General features: G+C 33.0%; 1 protein-coding gene across 1 annotated transcript in view; it reads left to right on the forward strand.

The window, feature by feature from the left end:
• Positions 1-2270: 2270 nt before the first annotated feature.
• The window catches only part of TUSC3 (tumor suppressor candidate 3), a gene marked incomplete at its 5' end in the record, with an annotated part of 76089 nt that continues 53937 nt past the window's right edge, over positions 2271-24422 (forward strand). The window contains 5 exons of the mRNA XM_032186225.1: positions 2271-2482; positions 10318-10435; positions 13009-13149; positions 13815-13955; positions 20821-20910. Of these exons, the coding sequence (XP_032042116.1) occupies positions 2271-2482; positions 10318-10435; positions 13009-13149; positions 13815-13955; positions 20821-20910 (702 nt within the window). The remainder of the gene's footprint in view (positions 2483-10317; positions 10436-13008; positions 13150-13814; positions 13956-20820; positions 20911-24422) is intronic.

Below are 24422 nucleotides of genomic sequence, written 5' to 3' on the forward strand. Positions count from 1 at the left end.
TGAATCTGGAGGGGGGAAAAAAAAAACACACTACCACAGCACGAGGCAATTGCTTATTGGTAACACAGGTTTCCAAATTCAACTTTTTATGGAGCTTCTCTTGGGAGTTCTCTTTTGATATAATTGATAATTTTGTAGAAAAAAATATGATATAGCAGTAATAAACAACGGTCTTTTTCTCTCTCTCCCCCCCCCCTTTTTTTTTTTTTTTTTGTTAAGATTGTGCTTTTACCATAGTACCCTTAATGCTACTTCATGGGTTTGTATTTCTTTTCTCTGAATAAGACCTATTCTGTAAAGTGTGTGGTTTTCTCTACCAAGAAACACATTATATGTTCTTCTGTGCTAATTTAAAAGTTATCTTAGTTCTCCTTGGTTTATCCTTTACTTCAGTTATTACAACTTTTGGAAATATTTTCCATATCCTTTTTGTTCCTGCTTTACTGCACATTGTGCACTAGTGTACCTAATACAAAACCAGTGTGTCTTTTGAAATTAATATGTTTAATCCAGATACGGCTAACTGAGGATACAAATGAGTAGGCTGTATTTTTTTTTATGTGTTTTGCTTTCTGTTTTTGTAATACCTTACTGAAGCAAAACTACCAAAAATGAGTAAGTCTATTAGCAGAAGAAAACTTCTAGTATTAACTGATTCATTGGTGTTTTCATGATAAACAGAGTTGCAATTTCTCCTTTGGATTTGTGATTATAGAACTCAGCCAAAATATAGTAATGGCAATGAAAATTTAAAAGATTTTTTTTTTCTTTAAATCTTTATCAGGACAAATAAATGTAGCTGTCTCAAAACTGTTCAAGATTTATGCTGATCAAAGCTTCTTTTAGACTTAAAACTTCTGATTACTGTTTGTGTCTTAGGAGTTACAAGGGTCATCTTTAGGATGGAAGATCTGAGAGTAATTTTCCTTTATTGTTGTAGTTAGTCCTTCCCTCCTTCATATATGTATCTTGACTCTTAATTATGGCCATACTGATTTGTCGGAATATTACTAGATTAAGTTATTCTTCTATTTATTTTATTTTTATTTATTTATTTTTTCAATCCTAGAGAAGCCATCTTTTCTCCTTGGACAGTTGTTCTTGCACAGTATTTGTGTTTGTTGTCTCGCCTGTTACCATGTTCTCTTTTCCCAGATCCTCATTGGTTTCCTCTTTCACCAACTCATCCTTGTCTTATCACAGGTCTCACACCTTCCAGTCTTCTGACCTTAGTTTCTCTCTTGGTTGGTACCGCCTTCACTTTATTTCTGTCTGTCTCTTTTTTCTGTCCTACCCATCCTCCCTCAGTACTCAGCTTCTGTGTGTATCATTCCAGTTTTCTCTGCTGTTTTTTTTTCCTTTGCTATTACTCAATATAGGCAGCTTCCACGGTGTCCTTGGGTGAGGAACTTAAAACAAGATGGATTGTTGCATTGGTCCTGGTATGTTGTAGGTGTAGCAATCCACCTACAGCATTGTCAGTGCAGCCTCACTCAAAGTAGGTGATTTTGAGAAACTAACAATTCTCTACAGAGCGTGTATGACATCAGTCTCACTTAGAAAAAAAAAGTATAAATAGATTTTCACAGGAATAGTTAGATGAGTGTATTTGATGTAAGGGCCATCTGCTAGTGTGTCATAGTCTGCTTTTAGATCATTCATATAATTTAATACTTTCATGGAAAAGAAAAAAGCATGCAAGCAAAATGTGTGCTTCTTTTTTTTTCTTATACACTCATAGTTCAGCCCAAATAGTATCGTGATCCCAGTCTTAAAAGAAACTAAAACCATGATGTTAGAATGGAACGTGGCTAGGTTTTACAAAACAGAGCAATCTGTATCAAAATACAAAATATTAATGTATAAATTCAGCATAAATATGCATGTGTGTAAAGAAATGTTATTTCTATTTCTTTGTAACAGATTTTTCTTTCATCTTAATGTTTGACAATATGTTTTTACTAAATATTTTACTAACGTTTTTACAAAACAGAATGTGTAGCATAATGTTGCATCATCTAAAGCTTCCAATTTTCAATGGAAGTTAAATTATTGCCATACTGATATCTCTTATTTAGTCAGCCTTACTCTACGCCTTTGCTGTAGGTAGGAAGCTATCTGATTTCATTTTGTGCATCCTTTCTCTTTAAGACCGGATTGAGTTATTTTAAGATACTTACAATCTACTTGTCTACATACAAGACTAAACTGTGCTATACAGTTGTCCCCTCTGGGCATGCAAAGGCAGAATATAGCTACAAAGTGCTTGAAATTTAAGCTTAAATGTTCCTCATCTTTGTCCTCAATTACAGAATCTTCTGGCTGAGAAGGTAGAACAGCTGATGGAGTGGAGCTCAAGGCGCTCGGTCATCCGCATGAATGGAGACAAATTCCGAAGATTTGTGAAGGCTCCACCTCGTAACTACTCTGTGATAGTGATGTTCACTGCTCTACAGCCACAGCGGCAATGCTCTGTTTGCAGGTAATTCATTTTTTTTTTCTGTCTTTCTCACCACAATTTTCAGGTGAACATTTTAATCAATGTGAAATACAGGTAGGACTGTTCTTTGCTTGGGGCAGATATTTACTATTTAACAGCCTCATGTGTTTGTTAAAGCATCATTTCAACTTCTTTTTAATATATATGATAAATTTTAGAAGTTTTCTTAGTTTCAGCATTTTTTTATTGCAGTTGAACAAAATGTATGCCACCTAGGACTAAAACTTTTTAAGAAATCTGGTTTATACTATTATCAGTCAGCTGCAATCTCTCCAAAGATGTTTTGTGATAAAGTAAATAATTACCTTTCAATAATATGACATTTCACTAATTTCTCCCATTAAGTGATATCTAAAGCTCTGATACAGATGTGAGTTATGCTGTGATTTCACCGATTTGGATGGTTCTTACATGCAAGTGCATTTTTCCACAAGGAAAAATATTGTGGAATACTGTCTGGCACTGCACTTTGAAATGTGCTGTTAGCTCCTTTTAGAATACATATTGGAGTGGTAATGGTATTCTTCTAAGTCCAAGATCTTTCTCTGCAAGTTTCTAGTTCAATGCAGTTAATCAAAAAATGACAAATGATAGACATGGGAATGGGGCCAAGGGACTGAGAGCTAGTCATGTACTTAATTACATTACTAAATCAGAAATTGAGCTAATAAAACCTTCTTCAGCCAAAACATGCATTAGAAATTACTGTGTTTAGGCTTATTATTCAGGGTGTTCAAAACTTATCTAAATAGGCACCGGAATGCTGCATAGAACTACAAAATAGGTAACATTTATATGAAGAATATTTCTTTGTTTTAAATAGGTGTAATGTAAGCAATATTTAAAGTTGATAATTGTTAGTAACTTGTTGGATTTCTTAGGCAATAGAATGCAACATATACAACATAAAATTCAACTGGCTTGCAATCATAAGATGTAAACCTGTAGTTATATATGTTTTTTCTTAGATGTTTTAATAGGTTAATTTTTTGCTATTGGTTTCAGTTTGTCAGTTTTGAAGAAGAGTGTGTAATTTGCATTCCCATGAGTTCACCCTCCACATCTGAACTGCGAAGGGGAGGAAGTTAGGTACAGAAGCTGTCTAACATTGCTAAGTCAAAGTTATACTGCTTTACCACTTCCTGCACTTGGTTGTTACTATTTCTTTGCATTGCCAGAGTTTAATTTTAGGAAATGAAACAATAGTTGGAAGTTTACCATATTGTTTAAAATCACTTCTTATTTTCCTTCCAAGTGGATAAGTTAACCTTATAAGCTTCATTCTGTAATATGCTAGGCTAGGTATTTATGTATAGAAGCAACTAAAAATCTTTAAGCGTAACAGGAAGAAAAAAATCAACATACTGCTTTCAGTCGGGATTATTTAAATGAATGTGAAGTTGAGATCCTCTCTTTCATGTGAAATAAAAGAAATTTAATGAGGTTGATCGTACTGCACATAAAACCATTATTAGGAAAATCGACATTTTCAAATCAATGGTTAATTAATGGATGGGAGCACTGAAAAGATATACAGAACTGAAATGCATGCATTACTTTATTGTTAGCTATTCACTAGCCAGTTTGCCTAAAGGAAAAATAGATTTTTAACTAAATCTGTAATGTTCTGTGAGGATGCTTCTATCCATGGTTTAAGTTAGCTGTTACTAATCAAAATATTTTTGAAACAGTTGTATACAAAAATCAATGTTATATTTAAAATAAGAAGTAGTATTTAGACTGAAATATTTGTCTTTGAAAAACTGTCTCGAGAATTAGTATGCTCACCCTCCCCCCGCACAAAAAAAAAAAAAAAAAAGTCTAAAGGTCTTCTCTCTTTGGTGAATAGATTTGACAATTTGACATTTTGGAGTTTTATCTCAGTGTCCAGTTTGTATAAGAATAGGGGAGCAGTATTTTTAAAAGAGAAATGTAGTGTGCTGCTGTTGCATAGACCTACCTCAAATGCTAAGCATGAATAACAAAGTATTATATGGGGGGGAAAACAAAAAAAAAGAGAGAGAGAGAGAAATAACAGGTTGGAGAGCAATGGTAGGAGATGTGCTTCTCTTCTGCAGAAGAGCAATGGAAGCTGATTGTCATTGGAGCAGGCCATTGGAGACTTGCTCATCTGAGGCCACAAGGGTTAATGTGTCCTATTGTGTTAAAATAAACTGTATCTTTTGTGTATCTGATTTTGCATTTGTCTAAATTTAGAATGCTTGATGTCAGGTTGATCCCCTACTTACAATGTTGTACATTCTTGCAAGTATACTTGCAGGAATGATTTTACTACCAACAATGGAGATGTAGTTTCTTCCATCTAGGAAGTTAGCATCACCTTTGGTACCCTTTCAGAGTGAACATAAAATCAGTTTAGTGATCAAGTTTTGTACCAGACTAAGGAATACAGTGTTTGTCCATTGCTGAAGAGTGTTGTTGTTGGACATTGTCTAGAAGGTGTGAAGATCTTTTTCCCAATCTTTTCAACACCAGAAAAGTTCCATATTTTGGTTAAAACTTGGTTGAGTGATTGTAGCCAAATCTTAAAACTTTTGGGATTATGCTATGTAATAACTTGTGAAAAAGTATACCCTTACATATAGTAAGAACCCATACGTGGAGAAATGACCCCATTTGTCTCAGAAAATCCAAGTTTTTTCTGTGTGCAGCAAGGACAACATTGTCACATCAGTCACATAAATCATGTAGAAGTTACAGGTTTGTGAAAGCATGTGGAAATAATATGAATTTACTCTTAAAATGCTGCGTGCCAAGAAATCCTTGTGACTTCAGAAGTTTGGATGAAACTATGTAAAATTAACCTTTCAATTACTAGTTGATCTTTTTGATTAAAATCAAAGAATATTGCATATTTTGTAGATGTTCTCAAGCAAAAATTACTGAAGATTTTTTTTTCCAATGGAATGAGAAGCATTTTTTTATCACTGCAGGAAATAAATAGATAATGTTACACATCAGCTTGAGAAGGGTTAACTGAAAAAAAAATCAGTGATTCTCATTTAATTTGTCATTTTTTATGTAATTTATCTATTCATCCAGTGCTTTATGTCTTTGTTCCTAATACATGTCATACTGTTGTATTTAATGCTTTGTTTACATAATTTTGCTTGATTTGCTTCAAATTCTTTTACATAATCTCTTTTCAATATTTTAAATACATACTTTTAAAAGTTAAAAATTATATATATAAATTCTGATTTATTCTATGTCCATAACGAATCAGATTGATTTACAGGTGATTCTGAAAAGGCAACAACAAATTTCTCAACTCTGAGACACGGATTGGTTTGGTATTCATCTTAATGAAATATTTTCACTAACAGTTTTCCAAAGGCTATGTTTATGAAGAAGCAGCCAAAAAAGGCTAGGAATGGAGAGAAGCTTGTGTAGCCAGTATTTTTTTCACCCCGTGTTGACTAGACTGTTGTATATGTAAAAGCTTGTATTGAAAGGAGCACTCCCATTAGATGAAGTTGTGTATGCATCTGTAAATATGTGTGTGTAAAGAGTATAATAAGTATATAAGTGTATATATATATATATATATATATAAGTATATATACATGTGTATATATATATGTGTATATATATTATATATATACTTGTAGTATAGTATATATAATACACTATAATATATACAGTATATATATAGTATATATAAATATATACTATATATACTTATATATATATATATAAAAGTATATATATAAGTATAATAAGTGTATACTGTATATGTGTTGGTCATGAGGGAGGCAGCTCAATTTTGCAGGTGGCATATGTTTTCTAAAGACTTCTTTTGGTGCGTTTTGAGTGACGAGGCTGAATTCTGTCAGAAAGGATTAACGGTGTCTTTTGGACTAAGATGTGGCTACTGCAGATATCATGCAGTAGCATGAGCTCCAAGTCAATTAGTTATTAACTATTTCTTTTGTATTTGCTTTAGGATTATAAAAAGGTATATTATAATTCAACATACAGCTTGTGCATTTTTAAGTTCTGAGCTTAATGTCATGTGCCTTTCATAAAAGGCCCTTAAGTATAGCTGCCTTCTGCTGTTGACTCACAATGTGCAGAAAGGAATGACAAAATACACAAAATAATAAGTTCCACATATTTTTACCATCTACCCCATCAGTAAGATATATCTAGGAGGAGGTTTTTTATCTAGAAAAGAAATGAAATCTATTGGTTTCCCTGTTCAAGAGGATATCTGTGAAAACTGTTTTCAAGTAGTTGATCAAAGACTAGGTCAAAAGCAAAAAATAAAATTCTGACAGTCAAGGAGTTGTCGTGAGAAATGAGAAGACATGATCCTCCCTCTACCTTTCAGCTTTTTGCTGGTTGATCATGAGCGGGTAGTGAAAAAGCATTGCTATGTCTCTTCGCTGTACTGAGAGGGAATTATCTTTTGAACTTTTGTTCAAAAAAGTTCAAAAGGAGGTGTGGAACGAGCCAGTGAAAGTTCTGCATTTGTTTTTTTCCAGTACATTTTAGTATTATGATAGAAGTATGGATGAGTCTTGTTTTCCAGAATAGTAGTTATTTGTGTGGACCATGAGAGGCTCCTTATTCTCTTTCTACAAAATATGATGAAGTGTCCTTTCATCTCCAGAATAAATTGGAATTGGAGCTATTGGGATGCTATAAATAGAATAGCATGGTTTTTAGCTTGTTTTCTGTTACTATCAATATTTAGATTGCATAAATAGTGTAGTATTCAACTACTGTCCGTTCTGTCTTATTTTGTAGTGTTTGGAGTATATTTTGGATGAATTTGTTAGGTTCTTTCATGCTTTTCACCATGACATTGAGTCATGCTAAAAACAAAAGCAAATAAGCAGTTTGAATTTATTATCTTGATACTGAGCAGTAGTTAAAATATGCATGTAGCCTCTTTGTCTCATCTTTTAGGGAAAACCATTTCAAATCAAAAACAAAAGTTGTTCTGGATGTAAATTGCAGCATTGATCACATTTCTACTTAAGCAGATGGGTTAAGAACTGGTAGGTCACCTGGTAATGCATTCTTTGCCAATTGTACATTTGTAAATGTTTTTTTTTGCATTCCATAGCATGCCAAAAATTGATGTTTTACTACTTTCTTTGACAAATAATTCTACAGTCTATTTTATTCCTTTTACAATATTCAGTTTGCATTTTCCCTAATATAATGTCAGACTAATAGAACAAAATTAATCAAATTTAATATAGCTCAAGCTATACAAATGTGATTATCTGCCATAGCCACCAATGTAATTAATAGTTTTAAATAAAACTTTTAATATTTAATGAGTGCTCTTGTGTAATGTGTGACATTTTATAGACCATTTGCCTAGCAGCTTACTTTTCAGTGGGTTCTAGGAAACTCTAGTAGTAGCATTTTATTTTGATCTGGTCATTATTTTCTAGAAGTTGGTTATTATTACTGTTGGTGTTGCTAGTTCCTATGTTGCTACTTGTTATGACAAGATTAAGAGGTGACTGTAGCAGCAATATCATTTAAATCTTTTCTATCAAGAAATTGTGTCGAACTAACAAGAACAGTGCTAATGTTAATCTGATGAGTTCATACCAAGTGTGGTTCTGCCCTATGTCTTTATAGTATTTTATATAATTTTATAATGAATTATATAATTAACATTACTTCATGTAAACAAACTGTGATAGAGTTGATGTTAACTAATGGTAGGGATAGACAAGTAGATAACTAGTGATGGAATTGATATAACTGATGTTAATTGGAGGTTGATTTTTTTTTTCCAGCTGTTTATTATTATTATATTTAAGAACGAGTAAGCAACACATCAAAAAAAAAAAAAAAAAAGCAATTTTTTTGGCTTCATCAGGATATCCATTGGAACTTATTTAGTGGATGTAGAATATCTTTTTTTTTTAATTACTTAACACAATAATTGTAGGTTGTTCTTCAGTAGCAATCCTGTAACTTTGCATTCCTGCCCCTCCTTGTTGCAGTCTCCTTCCTCCACACCCTCCAAGAGCTGCTATAAGGGTGAACTGCAGAATGCTTTGGAACGTTCAGTGAGAAGATAAAATTGTACTGTTACAGAAAATTCAAGAGGACGTTTGGAAAAATGTTACTTTCTGAAACCTGTGTTCTACCAGTTACATTAAATCAAAATAGCATAATTTAAACATGAAGAAATGCATGGAGATCGAAGGGAACAAGAGGGTTTTGTCAAATAGTGGGGGCATAACTGGAGTATCAGAACTTCCAGAAATATTGTTACATCACAAGTGAAGGGTAGACTAAGAAGAATGCTAGCATCAAGATGAAGTGATTTTATCTTGTTTTTATAATGAAAATAGTGAAACTTTAATATAGCAGGTTTAACAGAAGAGTGAAGAGTGTCCCACAGATATTTCTTGAGGTTTTATAGCATTCCTTTGATGTTGTCTGACTGCCCTCTTCAGGATGACAGTGAATATGTTAGTCTGCTTAATGATAATATTTGATTGTAGAAAAAAAAAAAAAAGGCAAAAAAAAAAGCATAATCCATTTTTTATAATTCCAAATTTTGTCTGTTGAATAAATGTTTTAAGGAGCAAGTCTTAATCAAGTAATGAGTGAAAGTTGAGTTTTGTTGCGCTTCATGAAATTTCTTTTTCAGGGAGAAGAGATGATCAAATTTTATTTTAACTTTTTTTTTTCACGATAGATTTTTCTTGTATACAATATATTCCTAGATACAACACAACTCTGCTGGAGTTGTATGTAATATATCTCATGCCTAAGGCTGATCACAGTTATAAGGAAATAGGGTATTGTCTTACCACGCCTGTAATTCTGTCTTCCTCCTCTTTGCTCTTAAAATATGATGTTTTTGTATGTGTTTAGTGCAGAGTTTCTCTCTTGCAGTCCCAGCTTTTAAATAAATAGTAGTCTGCACCATCATATGCATGGAAATGGTTCTGTGCTTGTGTATTTGGGGCAATTCTCTCCTGGTAAGGATCAGTGTACCCGCCCTTTTTTTTTTTTTTCCTCCTCTCAGGGCAGACATGGAAAGGTTTAAAATAAACTAAGCAACCAAAGCAAACCCAAAACAACCCTGAATGTACAGCCGCAAGGAAAGCAAATAAGAGGCTTTCTTGCAAATCACAAGTAGTAGCAATATGGCTTTCTAATGATGATAAAAAAGATTATATAACCCTGTATGTTATGGAAAATTATTCTGTATTGCTTTTAAACCTTGTTTTATAGAAATAATCATGAGCATTTTTATGCTACTTACGAACCTCCTGTTAGCTTGCTGTCACATCTCCAGTGTTTAGCAGTTCTTGGCATAGTGTGGACAGACTTTTTCTTTGGCTCTATTTTTTTTGTACAGAATACTACAGTCACGTTTCTTTGTGATTTTTCCACTACTTTCAGATTTCTTTATGTGCATTTGTCTTTGGCAAGTAAATCCTGTTACTATACTTGAAGGCCATGTAAGCATCTCCATACAGAGATCTGTTTGCAGATTTTGGTGATCCTCAGGAGGCCGCTCCTGAGGGTTTTAATTGTGTTTTCTGAAGCTTTTGATTATGAAGGAGATTACTCTTGTTAACATCTTCTGGGATCTCTCTGCTTTTAGTTTGACTTAACACATTTGTAATTTTGGAGAATGCAAGTGTGAAGCAGAGAGTTGTATAATGAGCTGAAACTTTGTTTATTAATTGATAATATGGGTGTTGAGAATGAAATTTTAAGTGTAAATCACCTAACCACTGCAGTTGGCTAGGTCATCTTTGTTGCCAGTGGATGCCACACGGATATATGTTTGTTTCTTTTAGGCAAGCTAACGAAGAATATCAAGTGCTGGCTAATTCATGGCGCTATTCATCTGCTTTTTCAAACAAGCTGTTCTTCACAATAGTGGATTATGATGAAGGGGCAGATGTCTTTCAACAGGTAAATGCTGGATATTATAAAACATTCTTAATTTTTTATAATACATATTTATTTGATAAATGACAGCAGAAAAGTGTTCTCTCTGTAGATACATATGCATTTCATATATAAATTTTCTGGTAAAAATATCAGATGCTGGAATTTTTATAACATTAACAAGGAAGAATAGTACAAGTAGCCACTTTCAGCATTTCCTAAATGTAGTTCATGGTATTTATTTATAGATGATCTTATATGTATGTAAAATTGAATCAGCCCATTATTAGTGTTTTCTGGAATGAAATGCAGTGTAAATAACATTTGCATTTAAAGATTTTATTTATCTTTAGGAAAAATGGTCTTAGTTAAAAGCCATTTAGTTGAATAGGTTGAAGAAAATATTTTTCAGCTTTAGTACTCTTAGTCTGGAAGTTCTTCAGGGTAAAGAGAGGAGACTTTTAGATTTTAGATTTTATATGCTGGCTATGAAGAATGAGGAATCAATTACTGGAAAATAGTCTTAAATTGAATAATCTAGACAAAAAGCATCCCTGGAAAATTCATACTAAATAAAACTATGCTTTTTTCTCTTTGATATTTATCTACTGATTGAAGCTAAAATAGAGATTAAGAAGAGTAACAAGTTTTGAAGTTCTCTATATTTTTAATCACCTTTTGGTGAAATATGAGCTAGACATTTTCCCTGAATTTTTTAAATATTTAATTTTCAAATATTTTATATTTTGTTAGTTTGTGTTTTGTAAATATTTTGGCTTCTGTCAGACATCTTAGAATGTGTTGTGTAAAAATATGCTTATTAATGGGTAAGATTTTGATTTTAAAACTTTCAACCTTTAAAAATTTATCTTACATTATCCTTTATGGTTACACTAATACAAAATACATTGTTTGATCTTGCCTTAAGCCATCAATACATATTAGAGTAGTACAGTCCAATTTATTACTTGTGTAAAAGGGCACAGGTTCAGTTTATTTCAGATGATGCACATTTAAAGTCACATAAACATTATACCAAATTAAATGAAATGTTTAATTTTTTTGGCTGTCTGTGAGAAATATTGTGATAAGCATAAGGGACCTGAATGACTGATGATGGATTAAGATGGTTAAGATGGATTTTTCAAGTAGTTCTGACCTTGTCCTTATGTGTGCAAACCAGTAATGTAATACTGATGTCAGAGGAAAAAGAAAGAAAAAAAATAATTAAAAAGAAGACTGGATTTCCAGCTTTTATATTGTTTGTAGAGAAATGATAAAACAGCTGCAAACCAACTGCCATCTCTGTACAGTGTCAGAAGGCTTCTGTATCTGAGGTTTCTGAATCTTACAAAGTATTGTTAAACTATTTCGCAAAATTTCTCTTAGCCTTTCTCAGAATACTTTTATTTACAAATAGGTTCACTAAGGAAGTGAGCTGTTTTTTGCTTAGTTGGAAAATATTTTAATAGCTGGTAATTTCTAATGATAAATTCAGCTCTATACTTGATTAGATAATATGTTTTGGTAATGTGATAAAACTCATTTTGCAGGAATGAAACAAACAAGGTTACTCTGCATTTGCTGTTCAAAGATCTCCATATTGCATCATATTTAAATATTTTCCTTGATTTTGTTTACATTAATTTTCATGTTTTTCAAATGGTTTATTACATCTTTTCTGAGATGGACTAAATATGGAGGAATCTTATATAGAATAATTATAATGTATACCCATAGTAATATATACCTATAGCACCTATAACAAAGCTGAAGTCAAAATTTAAACAAAGTGACAAATATAAATCTGTTTGTTTATCATCTATGAGTTTTTTTTACCCTGTACACAATATAGCTGAGAGGACTTACAAAGAGGCATACTCTCACTTTTTATTTCTTTTAATTATTACAGGTTTTAAATCAATTGAATTATATTTAAACAAACTTCCCAGATTGATGCAGTGTGAATAGTTCCAATTAAGTATTGGAAAAATACTTAATGTCAAGTATTGACATGTGGATTAATATTCACCCAATTCCCAGAGCAAGTTATGTCATCGAAGCTAGTTATCTAGGTTTTCTGGGATTCAAAAAGGACTAAGCACTAGTGGGGTAGTCTGTCTTAAAACCAGTGAAGATGAAGATAGCCTAGGTAACTTTGGACTGGTGAGAGCTAAGCAAGAGAAACAATGTCAAGCTATAAGCTTTTATTTTCCCCTGAATTTCAGCCTAATATACTTTAATAGATTGGAGGGAGGTGGGCTGTCTGTTTTTACTAACTGCTGGGAAGTTCTTACAGTGTGTGGGAACTATATAATGTAAGATACTCTTAGTCAAAAAAGCTGGTAGGTGAAACACTCTGAATAATTAAACATCCAAAAGAATCTACCAGAAGAAAAAAGCAAGGAATACTTTGAGCACTTTTTCTAGGACTGTACATGAAGATGTATAAAAAAGAGTAACACATTAGGCAGGAGGGCAAATAATATTTTTCATATTGAATATTCTTATGTTGTCTGATACATTAGAGGTAAACATTTTAAAGTATGGGGTTACTAATTTTTTTTTTTTTGCTATTTTTCCTGTTTTTTTTTAAGCTGAATATGAACTCTGCTCCGACTTTCATGCATTTTCCTCCAAAAGGTAAGCCCAAGAGAGCTGACACATTTGACCTGCAGAGAATCGGATTTGCAGCTGAACAGCTAGCTAAATGGATAGCTGACAGAACAGATGTTCATGTAAGTCTTTCGACAATTTTAAAAGTTAGAGCCAAATGTACCTTTGTAGTCTGAGACAGGCAGATGACAAATGCAGTCCCTCCTTAATGCCTGTTTTTCCATTAAAACGTAGGCTCTTGAATGCATATTTTTAAAGAAACAAAACCAAAATAAATATTCATGATAGTTGTGGTAACTTCTACAGTTTGCAGATTATATTTTATTCTTGTTTAAATTATGTTTATTTTTTTCTAGATGAAAAGAAGTAGTGATATTGTGATAATTAATTTTGAATGAGTAATACATGCTTGCAATACTACATACAAAACAAATGGATCTAAAAGTAGTTGCTCCTAATTCAGAAACAACATGCATATCTGTTGAAAATACATATATTTTTTTGAGTTGAACAGTTTAATTTTCTGAAAGAAGAGATAATGGAATATTCTGTATTGAAATTTTCAGACCAGTAGCGTATTAGTTTAAAATGGTCCTTACAGCTTTTTTCATGCAATCTATTTATTAAGGCAGGTACTATGTTTTTTCTTATTTATGGATACATTCAGTGAATAGTCTGTGTCAAAACCAGATTTCAGATGCTCCTTATGCTCCTTGTTTGCTTATATGGAAATAGATCTGTGGGTATGTATTTATTTCCGATCTGTATTTGTTTTTATTTTTTCCAGATTAGAGTTTTCAGGCCTCCTAACTATTCTGGTACAATTGCACTGGCTCTTTTGGTATCTCTTGTTGGTGGCTTGTTATATCTGAGAAGAAATAATTTAGAATTCATCTACAACAAAACTGGCTGGGCCATGGCAGCTCTGGTATGCAGATTTTCCATACTAATATGCTTTGCGTTAGTTCCCTGTCTTAGTGTATGTGTCTTTGTTACTTGCATAGTAAATTAAAAACCAAAGGCCATAAATGATTAATTAAGTTCGAATGTGCTTAACAGTGTATTGCAGTATGTTCATTTATACCATAGTCTTCAAACATCTGAGAAGACTCATGGAAAAACACTGTCTGTGCTGCATAGTCAGCTATCTTAGTTTTAGATAGCATGTAAGTATGACAGATGACAGTTAAGGTTTATCAACAAGTACTCATTAATTTAATTTCTGCTGTCATTGTGACTGACAGAAGAATTAAATCTGAGAAGTAGCATTAAGACTTAATTTTGGGGGACATGCTCCTGAACCATGATTCAGGAGCCTGGTTATCAGCATTAGAGTAGCATCAAGTCAATCCAACATTTTACAGCTTAACAGAATTCCTTCCTTCTATGCTTGCAATGAGAACAGTACTTTTTAGAAATTTGTTCATGTATTTTGTACAAGATAAGTCAAGCTTTTCTTCTCTTTCCATGTAAATAGGTTATTTGTTCACTCAATCATTTTGAAGACCTTTTCTCAACTTGCTTCTATCTAAATTAATTTTTCTTGAATGCATATGGCCAGGATTGTAGATGGAATATGAGTTTACTTTTGCCAGTGGCATTTGCATTTTAGCTCTTCTAGAAGCAGGTTACTGATACAAAACAAAATTGTTTTTGCCTTTTCAAAGCCATGTCACATTGGTGGTCAGTTTTGCTCTGATTCAACAAGACAAGGAGATACTACCTTGTTGTGAAACTTACAGCTGATGGGCTCACTGGCAGCATTTATTACATAAATTCAAGGATGAAAAAGGATAGAAAATACTAGTAGTTAAAAACTACTAGTAGTTAAAAATACTAGTAGTTAAAAAATACTAGTAGTTAAAAACTACTAATACTAGTAGTTAACTAGAAGTCAAAGAATGAAGTCCAAGATTGCAAATAAACCACCTGAAGGACTAGATTTCAAGTAGAATGTTTTCTTTCAATTTAGAGAGCCATGGGCAGAATGTTCTTTGTTTCAGTATGTTACAGTATCCTGAGCTCTAACACAGAATTTTGATAGTTCTCCTTCAAAGTAAGGCTGTCTAATTTAGATCCATATATTTGTGTAGAATACTAGTATTTTCCAATGAAAAAGTTTTAATCATTTTGAAAGTGAAGTGTTGGGTTGTGAATCCTTGAAAAGTGTGAGCTGAGAGTAGGGAGAGAAACCAGAGAGTAAAAAGGAGTGGATGTCTTCTGGCATCTGTGATTTCTAACAAAAAACAGAGAAGTGGTTTGTAGCGTTTCTTTTACTATTCAGACTTACGCAGGTCCAAAGTGTACAAAACGAGACACTGTACAATCCTATGTAGTGTTGGCCACCTGTTATTCCTGCAGTGCATGTGTATGCGTGTTTTTATGTCCAATTTGGAGCTTTCTAGGAGAAGACCAATTGAAAAACTGGACTGAGGGTCAGGGGTCAGGACTGCTGTCCTGACAGAAGTCAACTGGACAATGCCCTGAACTGTAACAGGTGTAAGATGACCCGTGGAGGTCCCTTGCAACGGTAATTGCCCTATAGCTATATGAGGCTGCACTCTACTGCCACTTTTATAACAATGTCATTTGGATGTATGCTTCTGAATAATACCACAGAATTTAGGCTTATAATATAATATTCCAGTTTAATTACTTATAGTAAAAAGGTAAATAATCTCATTTTATAGTTGCTTGGCCGAATACACTTTGGCCGAAACATAGTAAAAGTAATACAGTCAAATTTCTAGGACTGAATTAGGTGGTATTAAACCTTTTTTTTTTTAATTATTATTATTAGTGTTATTTTATTTCCTGTCTGCTTTCCTACATCGTTTTAGTTTAATTGAAAAAAAAAACAAAACAAAACACAAAGCCTCTGTAATTCTCTCTAGGAAAGGTAGTAGACAAATTATCTCAAAAGATGATGGTAAATGACCCGAAAGAAAAAGTAACCTTTATCACCTATAGTGACTGCCTTTTAATGCAAGTATCAAACCACTTTATACTACATCTGTCAGAGATTTTTGTTAGCACCATTTTAAAGAGGTCATGTATTGTGTACCCTGGGGCTGTAGTTGAAGGCATGAGTGTACTCTAACTTTGTGTATAATCAAAATTGTTTTTTTTCTTCTCATGTTTCATTCTGCTAGATGGCCCGCATTCATTAACCTTATGGAAAATAACATTTTACATTTCAGTTTAATCATAGATCTCCTGAAATTCAGTAATTGAAAAGCAGGGATTCTGTATCATTGCAAATAGACAGGTCTGTTTTTTGTTTTCATTGTTTTAAAGAGTTCTTTGGTGTGCTGTTTTGAAGAGCTTTTGTACTCACAAAGGTTGGAGACCTATCTTTATTAAAAAAAAAAAAAAAAAAAAAGGACAGTGCCTCTCTGTTCCTAGAAATTAGAAAAAGTTCTCTGCATAAAGTGCCTTTGCTATTTTCACTAGAAGGAGGAAAAAGGATCCCAGAAGATTGGTTTTTAATTTGGTATGAACATCAACTGAAAAAAAAAACAACCCACACCTCATAAATAATATTTCCAGCCATGTTTTAGGAAAATATTTTGGAATGCCATTTTTAACAACCCATCTAATAGATTTGAATAAGCACAGAATCAAGAGAACTGTCATACATTGATTCCAATGTCAGTTAACACAAAACTGTTGAATTAGTTTTGTCCTCAATATTAGATCGAGCAGTATCAGTGTGATAAGCTGTTTCATCCTCTCATGGAAGCGCTGCAAACTCTGGTAGTATCTTGTATGCCTTAGGCATTTTTACTTGCAGCATTACCCAGAAGATTTCTGGAAAGGCAAACTGTGGTGGTTGAGTCACTGTACCTAGTACTCAAAAGATATCTATTGAGATCACACCCAAAAATTATCCCCTAGATTTTTTTAGACTTTAATTTAAATCCTACTGCTCATCTATGGGTATTTTCCCCTTACATACTAATATGAAGATGAGGAAAGACTTCAGTCCTAAGATATTTGCAGACTCCTGTCCTTTTATACTGATAACAAGAAGCAATTCAGATTCTTGTCAAGACTCTTCATTTCTTAAGCAGAGAATAAAAGGTCAAATAGTGTAAGGCTGAGCAAATTTCTAACATTTTACATAAGCAATTGCTACACTTCAGACAACAATTTCTCTAGAGCTCAGAAAATATTTGTTCAAATGCCTAGAATGTGGACAACATGGGGCTTCTTAAAATAGTTTCTTTGCTGGGTTGCCAACATGCTTTTCTGCATGCAATTTTCAGTTTTTCAGCATACATTTCAATATTGCCTGTGTACCTATGGAATCTGGGAGGGCAAAGCCTGTTTTCAGATTCCAAGGCAGCTGCCTAGGAGCTGTTCCTATTCTTCCTAGTAAGGAGTATGAAAGGAAGGGGTTGTGAGTATATGAAAGGACTGTCTTTGGTAAAGGCTGAGTGCTTCTTTTCTTTGTAGAACTGCTAAAGTAGAGACTCTGCTTCGCCTGGGTAAATGAAAAAAATAAAAATAAATCTTTTAAAGTTCTCACAGAAAAGTGCCTTGCTGGAATCTTCTTTCTGTACTTTTCATCCTTTGACAAGGTCCAAGAAAACTGAAAACAATAATTTCTCTGCATATGAATTGTTTCATTGTAATCAATACCATAGAAAACCTTAAGGTAAATATGAAGTCATTAATCACATGTTCCAAGTTGCTCATTTGTAAGAATGAATTTGTATAAGTTTTATCCTGAGGAACATTGATTCATAGCAATGAAACAACCAGGTGATTTGGAAATTTTGGATCCCAAAGCATGGGATCACATGGAAAGGGGTTTGGAATGGTGAGCATTGGGTATCAGTGTGTCTATGATGCATGTGTCAGTTCTACAAATAATGAGGTATATTTCAGGTATATTTTACAAACATTAAAAGTCTGTAGATTACTATAATGAATATAACAGATCAATACTTCATTGATAGCAATAGGAGAACATGGAATGGAGCTTGAATGTCAACTACTACCTGTAGCACACAAAATGCTTTCCTAAGGGATAAGATGGAAATGCTATATTCTTGGGGTACTTAAAATAGATTAAGAGTTTCTTCCTACTATTGTCTCCTATCTTTTTTTTTCTTTTTTCATTAGATATTAGCATGTTGTGAGGTCACATATCCGTACTAGCCATCATTAGAGAACTAAAGCGATTTGAAAGAATTACCAATTAAAAGCATATCACTAACGTAAACTGAGGTAGTGGTTTTTTTTTTATATCTTTACATATGGAAACAGACTTGGCCCTATAGAGCATAAATTAAATATATAAATTTAAGAATGAGGAAAATCACAATTTTAATAGAAGACTCACTTTCAGAGCCACCAGTATTTGTGCACTACATGCACCTCTGCTCTTTTGATGTTTCACATTTCAGCTGTCTGACTTTTGCTCTTTCACATCTTTCACCTCACCTTTATTACCCTCATCTCAGTTTCTACACTTCTATTATCTTCACAGAAGCTATCAGCTCTGTGATTCATCACCAAAATTGCAGTATAAATTTCTCAGCTAAAATAATCTGCAAGGTATAGAAATAACGGTCTCCTTTTTTTCATTAATGGAAGCACATACTCTCATCACTTCATTGCATATTATTAATTAAAACATAACCCATTTGCTAATAATCACTACCAATATGCTTTCATCTGCCATATTAATTACAATACTGTTACACTCCAAATCCTGTTATGGACAAAATGAAACTCACTTTATATTTAGAGCCAAGAATCTGTTCTTAATGTAATTCAAATCTTAACAGTATAATTAAAGTATTATTGTTAAACCAGATATCATTATTACAGGGTGGAAATAGTTTATATATTTTTTCTCATTACTTTCTTTCTGTTACAAGGGCAAAAAATGTCAATAGTAACAACACAAAATTATGCAAACTCTCCTATTATCTTTCCCTCTTTCTGAATGTCATGGTTGTTATTCCACTGATTCTCTTTGGATCTTGAGATCCTTGGCTTTGATCTGGCGAAAGGGTGTACTGCTATGGTGAGTTCTCAGTGTTTCACACTTTGCTGGAAGTAGGATGTTTTTTTTCCTCCTCGCCCTAGAGCTCACGTGGGGCTACTTTTACACATCGTGCTTTTTCTCCACTGACCAGCAACTACACCTCACATAAAAATTTGATAAATTGGTGCTTATCTGTTTTATTTGTTATCCCTAAAACTGGGTTTGAGCAGCTCCCTTGCCTTTGTTTCTGTAATTCAGCATTGGTGCAATATTTATGGACTTGTGATCTCTAGTGTCATCGTGTACCCCCATCTTATAATTCCATACTGGTACAGTGTATCTTGTGGTACTGCTTTTGATATCTCTGGTTACACTGCATCACTGTGCTGATCATAATTAATTCATCCTAAATGGAAGGGAGAGGGAAAAAATGGTTCTGCCCTACAGAGATGAGCAAAAATAATGTAAACTAAGTATAGCCATCTGATCTTTGAAGCCATCTGATCTTTGAAAAACTGGCTGTTTCAGCTAATCAAGTTAGAATTCTAGAAAAGCCAGATAAGTTTATATAAAGTCTGTCAAGATTCAGTGCTAAGACCTTCCAAAGCTGGTTCAAAGTATATTGCTAGAGGTGTTCTGGATTTACTGTGCTACAGAGCTACACTAGCTTAAATTTATTTCACAAATACATTATTAAATATTCTTTAAAGAAAAGCTGAAGAATTCCTCACTACTTTTCTTTAGTAAAGAGAAGTTAGTCATCTCTGGTTTAGCTAATTATCCCGGTTAAAAAATAAATAAAAAATTACATATTCGGGAACCATCTGCTTAAATTGCTATGGCTATACTTTTGCTAGTGGAAATATACATTTACAGTAAAAATAAGCATATATATATATATATATATATATATATATACACATATATACCTATATATATATGTACCTAGTTTATATCAGTCTTTTAAGGATTATTTGCACTATTAAATCAGAAGACATTGAGATGATCCAAGTTCTGTATTACTGTTTTTCTCATTTGGCTATTAAAGGATATTTTAATTACCTCTTTAAGATAGCCACGACTACTGCTATGACTGATTTTTGCCATTTAGATTCTGTAGTATGACCTTCTGTTAGAAGTAATGTCCATTTTTTCCAGTTTTCATAGAATCCTATCCTAACTCCACACATTTCCATAGAGAATATCACTTATCTATCAACTCAGCCATGTCTTTTGTCATGGCTAAAATGGATTACAGTCATATAGGACACAAAGTAAGCATTTCATAAATGAGACAGACATTTGGATAGTTGGATTTTTTTTTTCCTGGTGTTTTTTTTTATAAATAATTTCATATACCTGAAAGTAAACAGCTAAGCTAAACTATATAAAGCTATATTAGAGGCAGAACAAACATCATGAAAGACTGTAGAAATCTCAAATGACAGTTTTCAGAATATTTGCAGTGAGTGCTTTCTACTATCATGAGTGTTTTCTGCCATGCGGATTTGTAAATGTGGCAATTCCAAGTGCACATAAAGAGAGGATTATTTGAAGAGAGATTCTGAAAATTTCTGTCTTTAGCTAACTCATTTTCTAACAGAAGTCATTAAGAATTTTATGAGAGCAGCACATCAGAAAACCCTATCCTAAACATCAAATAGAAGTAGATACTGTATCTGGTTAGGTAAACAATTATATACCTACAACAAACATCACTAGCAGAGTGGTTTTTTTATTCAATTCCTCTGGGTTAAAAAACAAATATATTGTTGTTTTTCTATTTTTCTAGTGTGTTGTATTTGCTATGACATCTGGTCAGATGTGGAATCACATCCGTGGACCCCCATATGCTCATAAAAATCCTCAGAATGGACAAGTGGTGAGTTAATTCTTTTAAATTTTATTTTGAGGGTAGATATTTCTTACAGTGAATCTGTAATTGCAGATATTTGCACTGCACCATTCTCTTAAGTCTCAAATTAGAAGCAGAGTCCGTTACAGACTTTTTGGTGTTTAGAAAGTTCCACCACTTCTGATTTGGGCAGTGAAATGAGTGCCTGTGTTTTTCAAAATTCTAATTAGGCTCCCAGCTACAGTGAATGTGCCATAAAATAGTCCATACCACACAATTTCCACTGCTCTAATGCGTTCTGTTTTTTTTTTTTTTTTTTTTTTTTCAAAAGCATGATCCCTCTCAATGTGAAAAGCAAGCTATTTTTTATTTTTCATTTATCCAAACCTTTGAGATATGTAACCTCTTCCTGTAACCTCTTCATCTTGAGCGTTTTGTTTAGAAAAGATGGGAAATGTCTTAATGTTTTTTACCATTTTCCATTATACCTGTCACACACTTCCACTGAACTTCCTGAATTTTACATAATGTTTTTTCCTGTTTTGCTTTACTTCTTGAATGTAAGGTCTTTATCAGCTTCTTAGAAAGTTAACATTAATTCAGTACAGCCAAAATTGCTACTATATGCTGTCATTGCTGTCTTTAAAGGAATTCTCATCCTTGCTTCTTCCTGCTCATAAATTAGTAAGCGTTCATCAGAGTTCACAAGGAGAAACTCTCTTTACCTACAGGGAAAGTAAAGAGGACCTTGGCTAATTTCGGCTACTCTTCCATATTTACCACTTCTTGAAGAAGTTGTTAGGATGGAATCTGTGAAATTTACAGTTGCAGACAGGAAGGTTCTCCATACTTTGTGGCATATTGAGCCATGTTCAGCTTTGACCATTGCTAGTTAAGAGACTGGTGTAGGACTTAAAGAATAAATTTTCTTCAAAGATCCCTTTGTATCGTAATTGTGAGAGCAGAAAAAATGATGGTTTGAATTTGTTTACCAATCTGCTTTGTATTTGGAATGTAACACCATACAAAAATCATAAAGTGACATGACTCTATCTGTCAACCTTGTTATGCAAAAGTAGAGCTGGAAATGTAATAAATAATCTTTGTAAAACACTGTGTTTAGAAAAATTTAGCTTTTCATTACTGCCTTGCAGTATTAAATTTATGAAGCTTCCCCATGGAGCAGCAGAAAGAAGAAATACTGCACAGAACAAGCACCATTCCTGATAAATTAGTTTTATACCGTAGCCAGGTTTATATACACCACCCTTTTTAAAGACCTGTTTTCATTAAATCATTTAAAAGTAACTCTTTAATTGTTCCTCAGCTTGTGCCATCTTGTCTCTCAGAGTGTGAGCTCAGATTCTGAATGTCTGAAAAGCTACTAGTTAGGGAGTATAAATATAAACAACTAAATAAAGGTAATCATTGGGCTGGTCTTAAATTCTAATTACTAATCTGCTATATAAGTCAATACATACTTTTCTGTTTTCACTCCACTACATGACTTCAGGTAAGTTATTTTGTTTCTCTAATTCCCCTGTCTTTAACTTGTTCATGTGTCAGTGCTTTTACCTCCCATGGAGCTGTCTGTGTCATTAAGTAAAAAGTCAGATTCTAAGAATTTAAAAAGGTACGGATATTGATTCACCAAGTTCCTAATTTAAAATAGCACTGACCAATACAGTTGTAACTTAAAGCTCTGATTTTTACCAGTGCTAGAAGCTTAGTAAGTGTTCTATAAACCTTGACTTATTTTACATTTCTAATTGTTAAAGAACTTTATTGAACATTTTCCTGTTTCATTTTTCTAGCACTAACCTATGTTCTTTTTCTAGCATTTAGCTGAATTTGATGTCATAAAACTAATTATCTGAGAGTTCTGTAAGATTTATTTAGCTATGATAGCTATAACGGTGTTCCGCAGTAAGTTAACAAGTACTATCTTTATATCTGGATGATGTTTAACTCTTCATTTTATTTCTGTTGTCCAGGACTTAGTACCAATTCCAAATTTACATGCCAATTTTGCACAAGGTTTTCATGTACATTATACTCACAAACTGTTCAACAATCTTAACATGTAAACTCTTTTCAATAGAAGGCATAGAACAGCTCACCAGGCTTAGTTGTGTTATTATCAGGGTCAAACTTAGCTTTTTTTTTTCATTTCAGGTGTTAGTAGTTAGGTTCTGTAGTGCAGGGCCTGATATGCCTCCTGGAAAGGGATAATAATTCTGTCTTCATAAATTGTTCCTTACCTCAGATATCTCCTATTATATGCTTTGTTCTTATCATAATTTTGGATGACACTTCATTTCTCTTGCTTAAATTCCTATTTTTTCAAAAGATGAAAAGATATTTGTTTGTTTTGCTTAAACAAGACTACTTATTAGTGCCAGTATCTTTTAGAAGTAACATACCATTTCTTGGCATTTTTGGCTTGTGCACAGCATTTACGATTCCTTTCTTGATTACCTAAATTACTTTAATTCTATGATTGTATTCTTTGAAATTCTGTATTCTTCTGTATTCTGGGTAGATCTATTATGTGAAGTTGATACGCTCTGTTACTGAGGTGGTGGTCGTTGCTTCCTTTATTCCTTATTGCCTTCAGGTAATTTCAGTTTTTGGGTCCACATGAAAGTGGCAGCAGTATTATCTTTCAGTTCTGTTTTAAATTGATGAAACTAGTCATGCCAGTCTTTTATCTTGATGTCTTCTTCATCTGTTGTACTTTTGGAGTTCTTCATCTTTTGCTTAGTAATTTCATTATGATTAGACCCTTACTAACTAAATTTAGAGTGAAAGCTAAACATCCCACTGATTATATATAAAATCTTGAGAGAGTTCTGAATTTTATCAGTGGTAGAGCTAGCGGTGGGACAAGTAGAGAGATGGTGAATACAGCAAAATAGCTTCCTACTGAGGTAGTTCTGTTGACATTTAATTCACTTAACAGCAAAGAATTATTAAATTTTCATCAGCTTTTACACACGTAGGTACTAAGAAAATCAAATGGCTAGGAAAATATTTATGTATATTTATCCTGATAGATCAGCAACTTTTAAAATATTTGGATGCAAATTCTACAATTTTCATTGTGCAGTATGCTCAGGACTGCATCTTTAAAATAGTTGAAAGTTTATTATGTAGGAAAATAAGATAAAGGACAAGCTTGAGCTAAAATATTGAGAGAAAACATTTTTCAAAGCTCATAATTTTCTTCTGTTTTGTGAGAAGTGATTAGAAGTTGGAAAAGCTTTTTTGTGAAGGGAGGACGTGCATTTTTATTTAGTATATTTATTTGATAATTTGAAGATATTTTCCCTACATAAGCAGATGCATTATGAAATGGATAATGGTTTTATTTGCTACTATATTAATTAGATTCTCTTTTACATGTCTCATATTATGGAAGCTTGTTAAAATTGTTCAAACATAAAAAAAGTTGTGTCATTAGGAAGCAATTTTTACCCATTTAGTAGGTCTTTTAAATATCACCTTTCAATATCAGATCAATTTTAAATGTTTGTTCA

This window comes from Aythya fuligula, chromosome 4 (assembly GCF_009819795.1).
Source record: "Aythya fuligula isolate bAytFul2 chromosome 4, bAytFul2.pri, whole genome shotgun sequence".
Classification (NCBI taxonomy): domain Eukaryota; kingdom Metazoa; phylum Chordata; class Aves; order Anseriformes; family Anatidae; genus Aythya; species Aythya fuligula.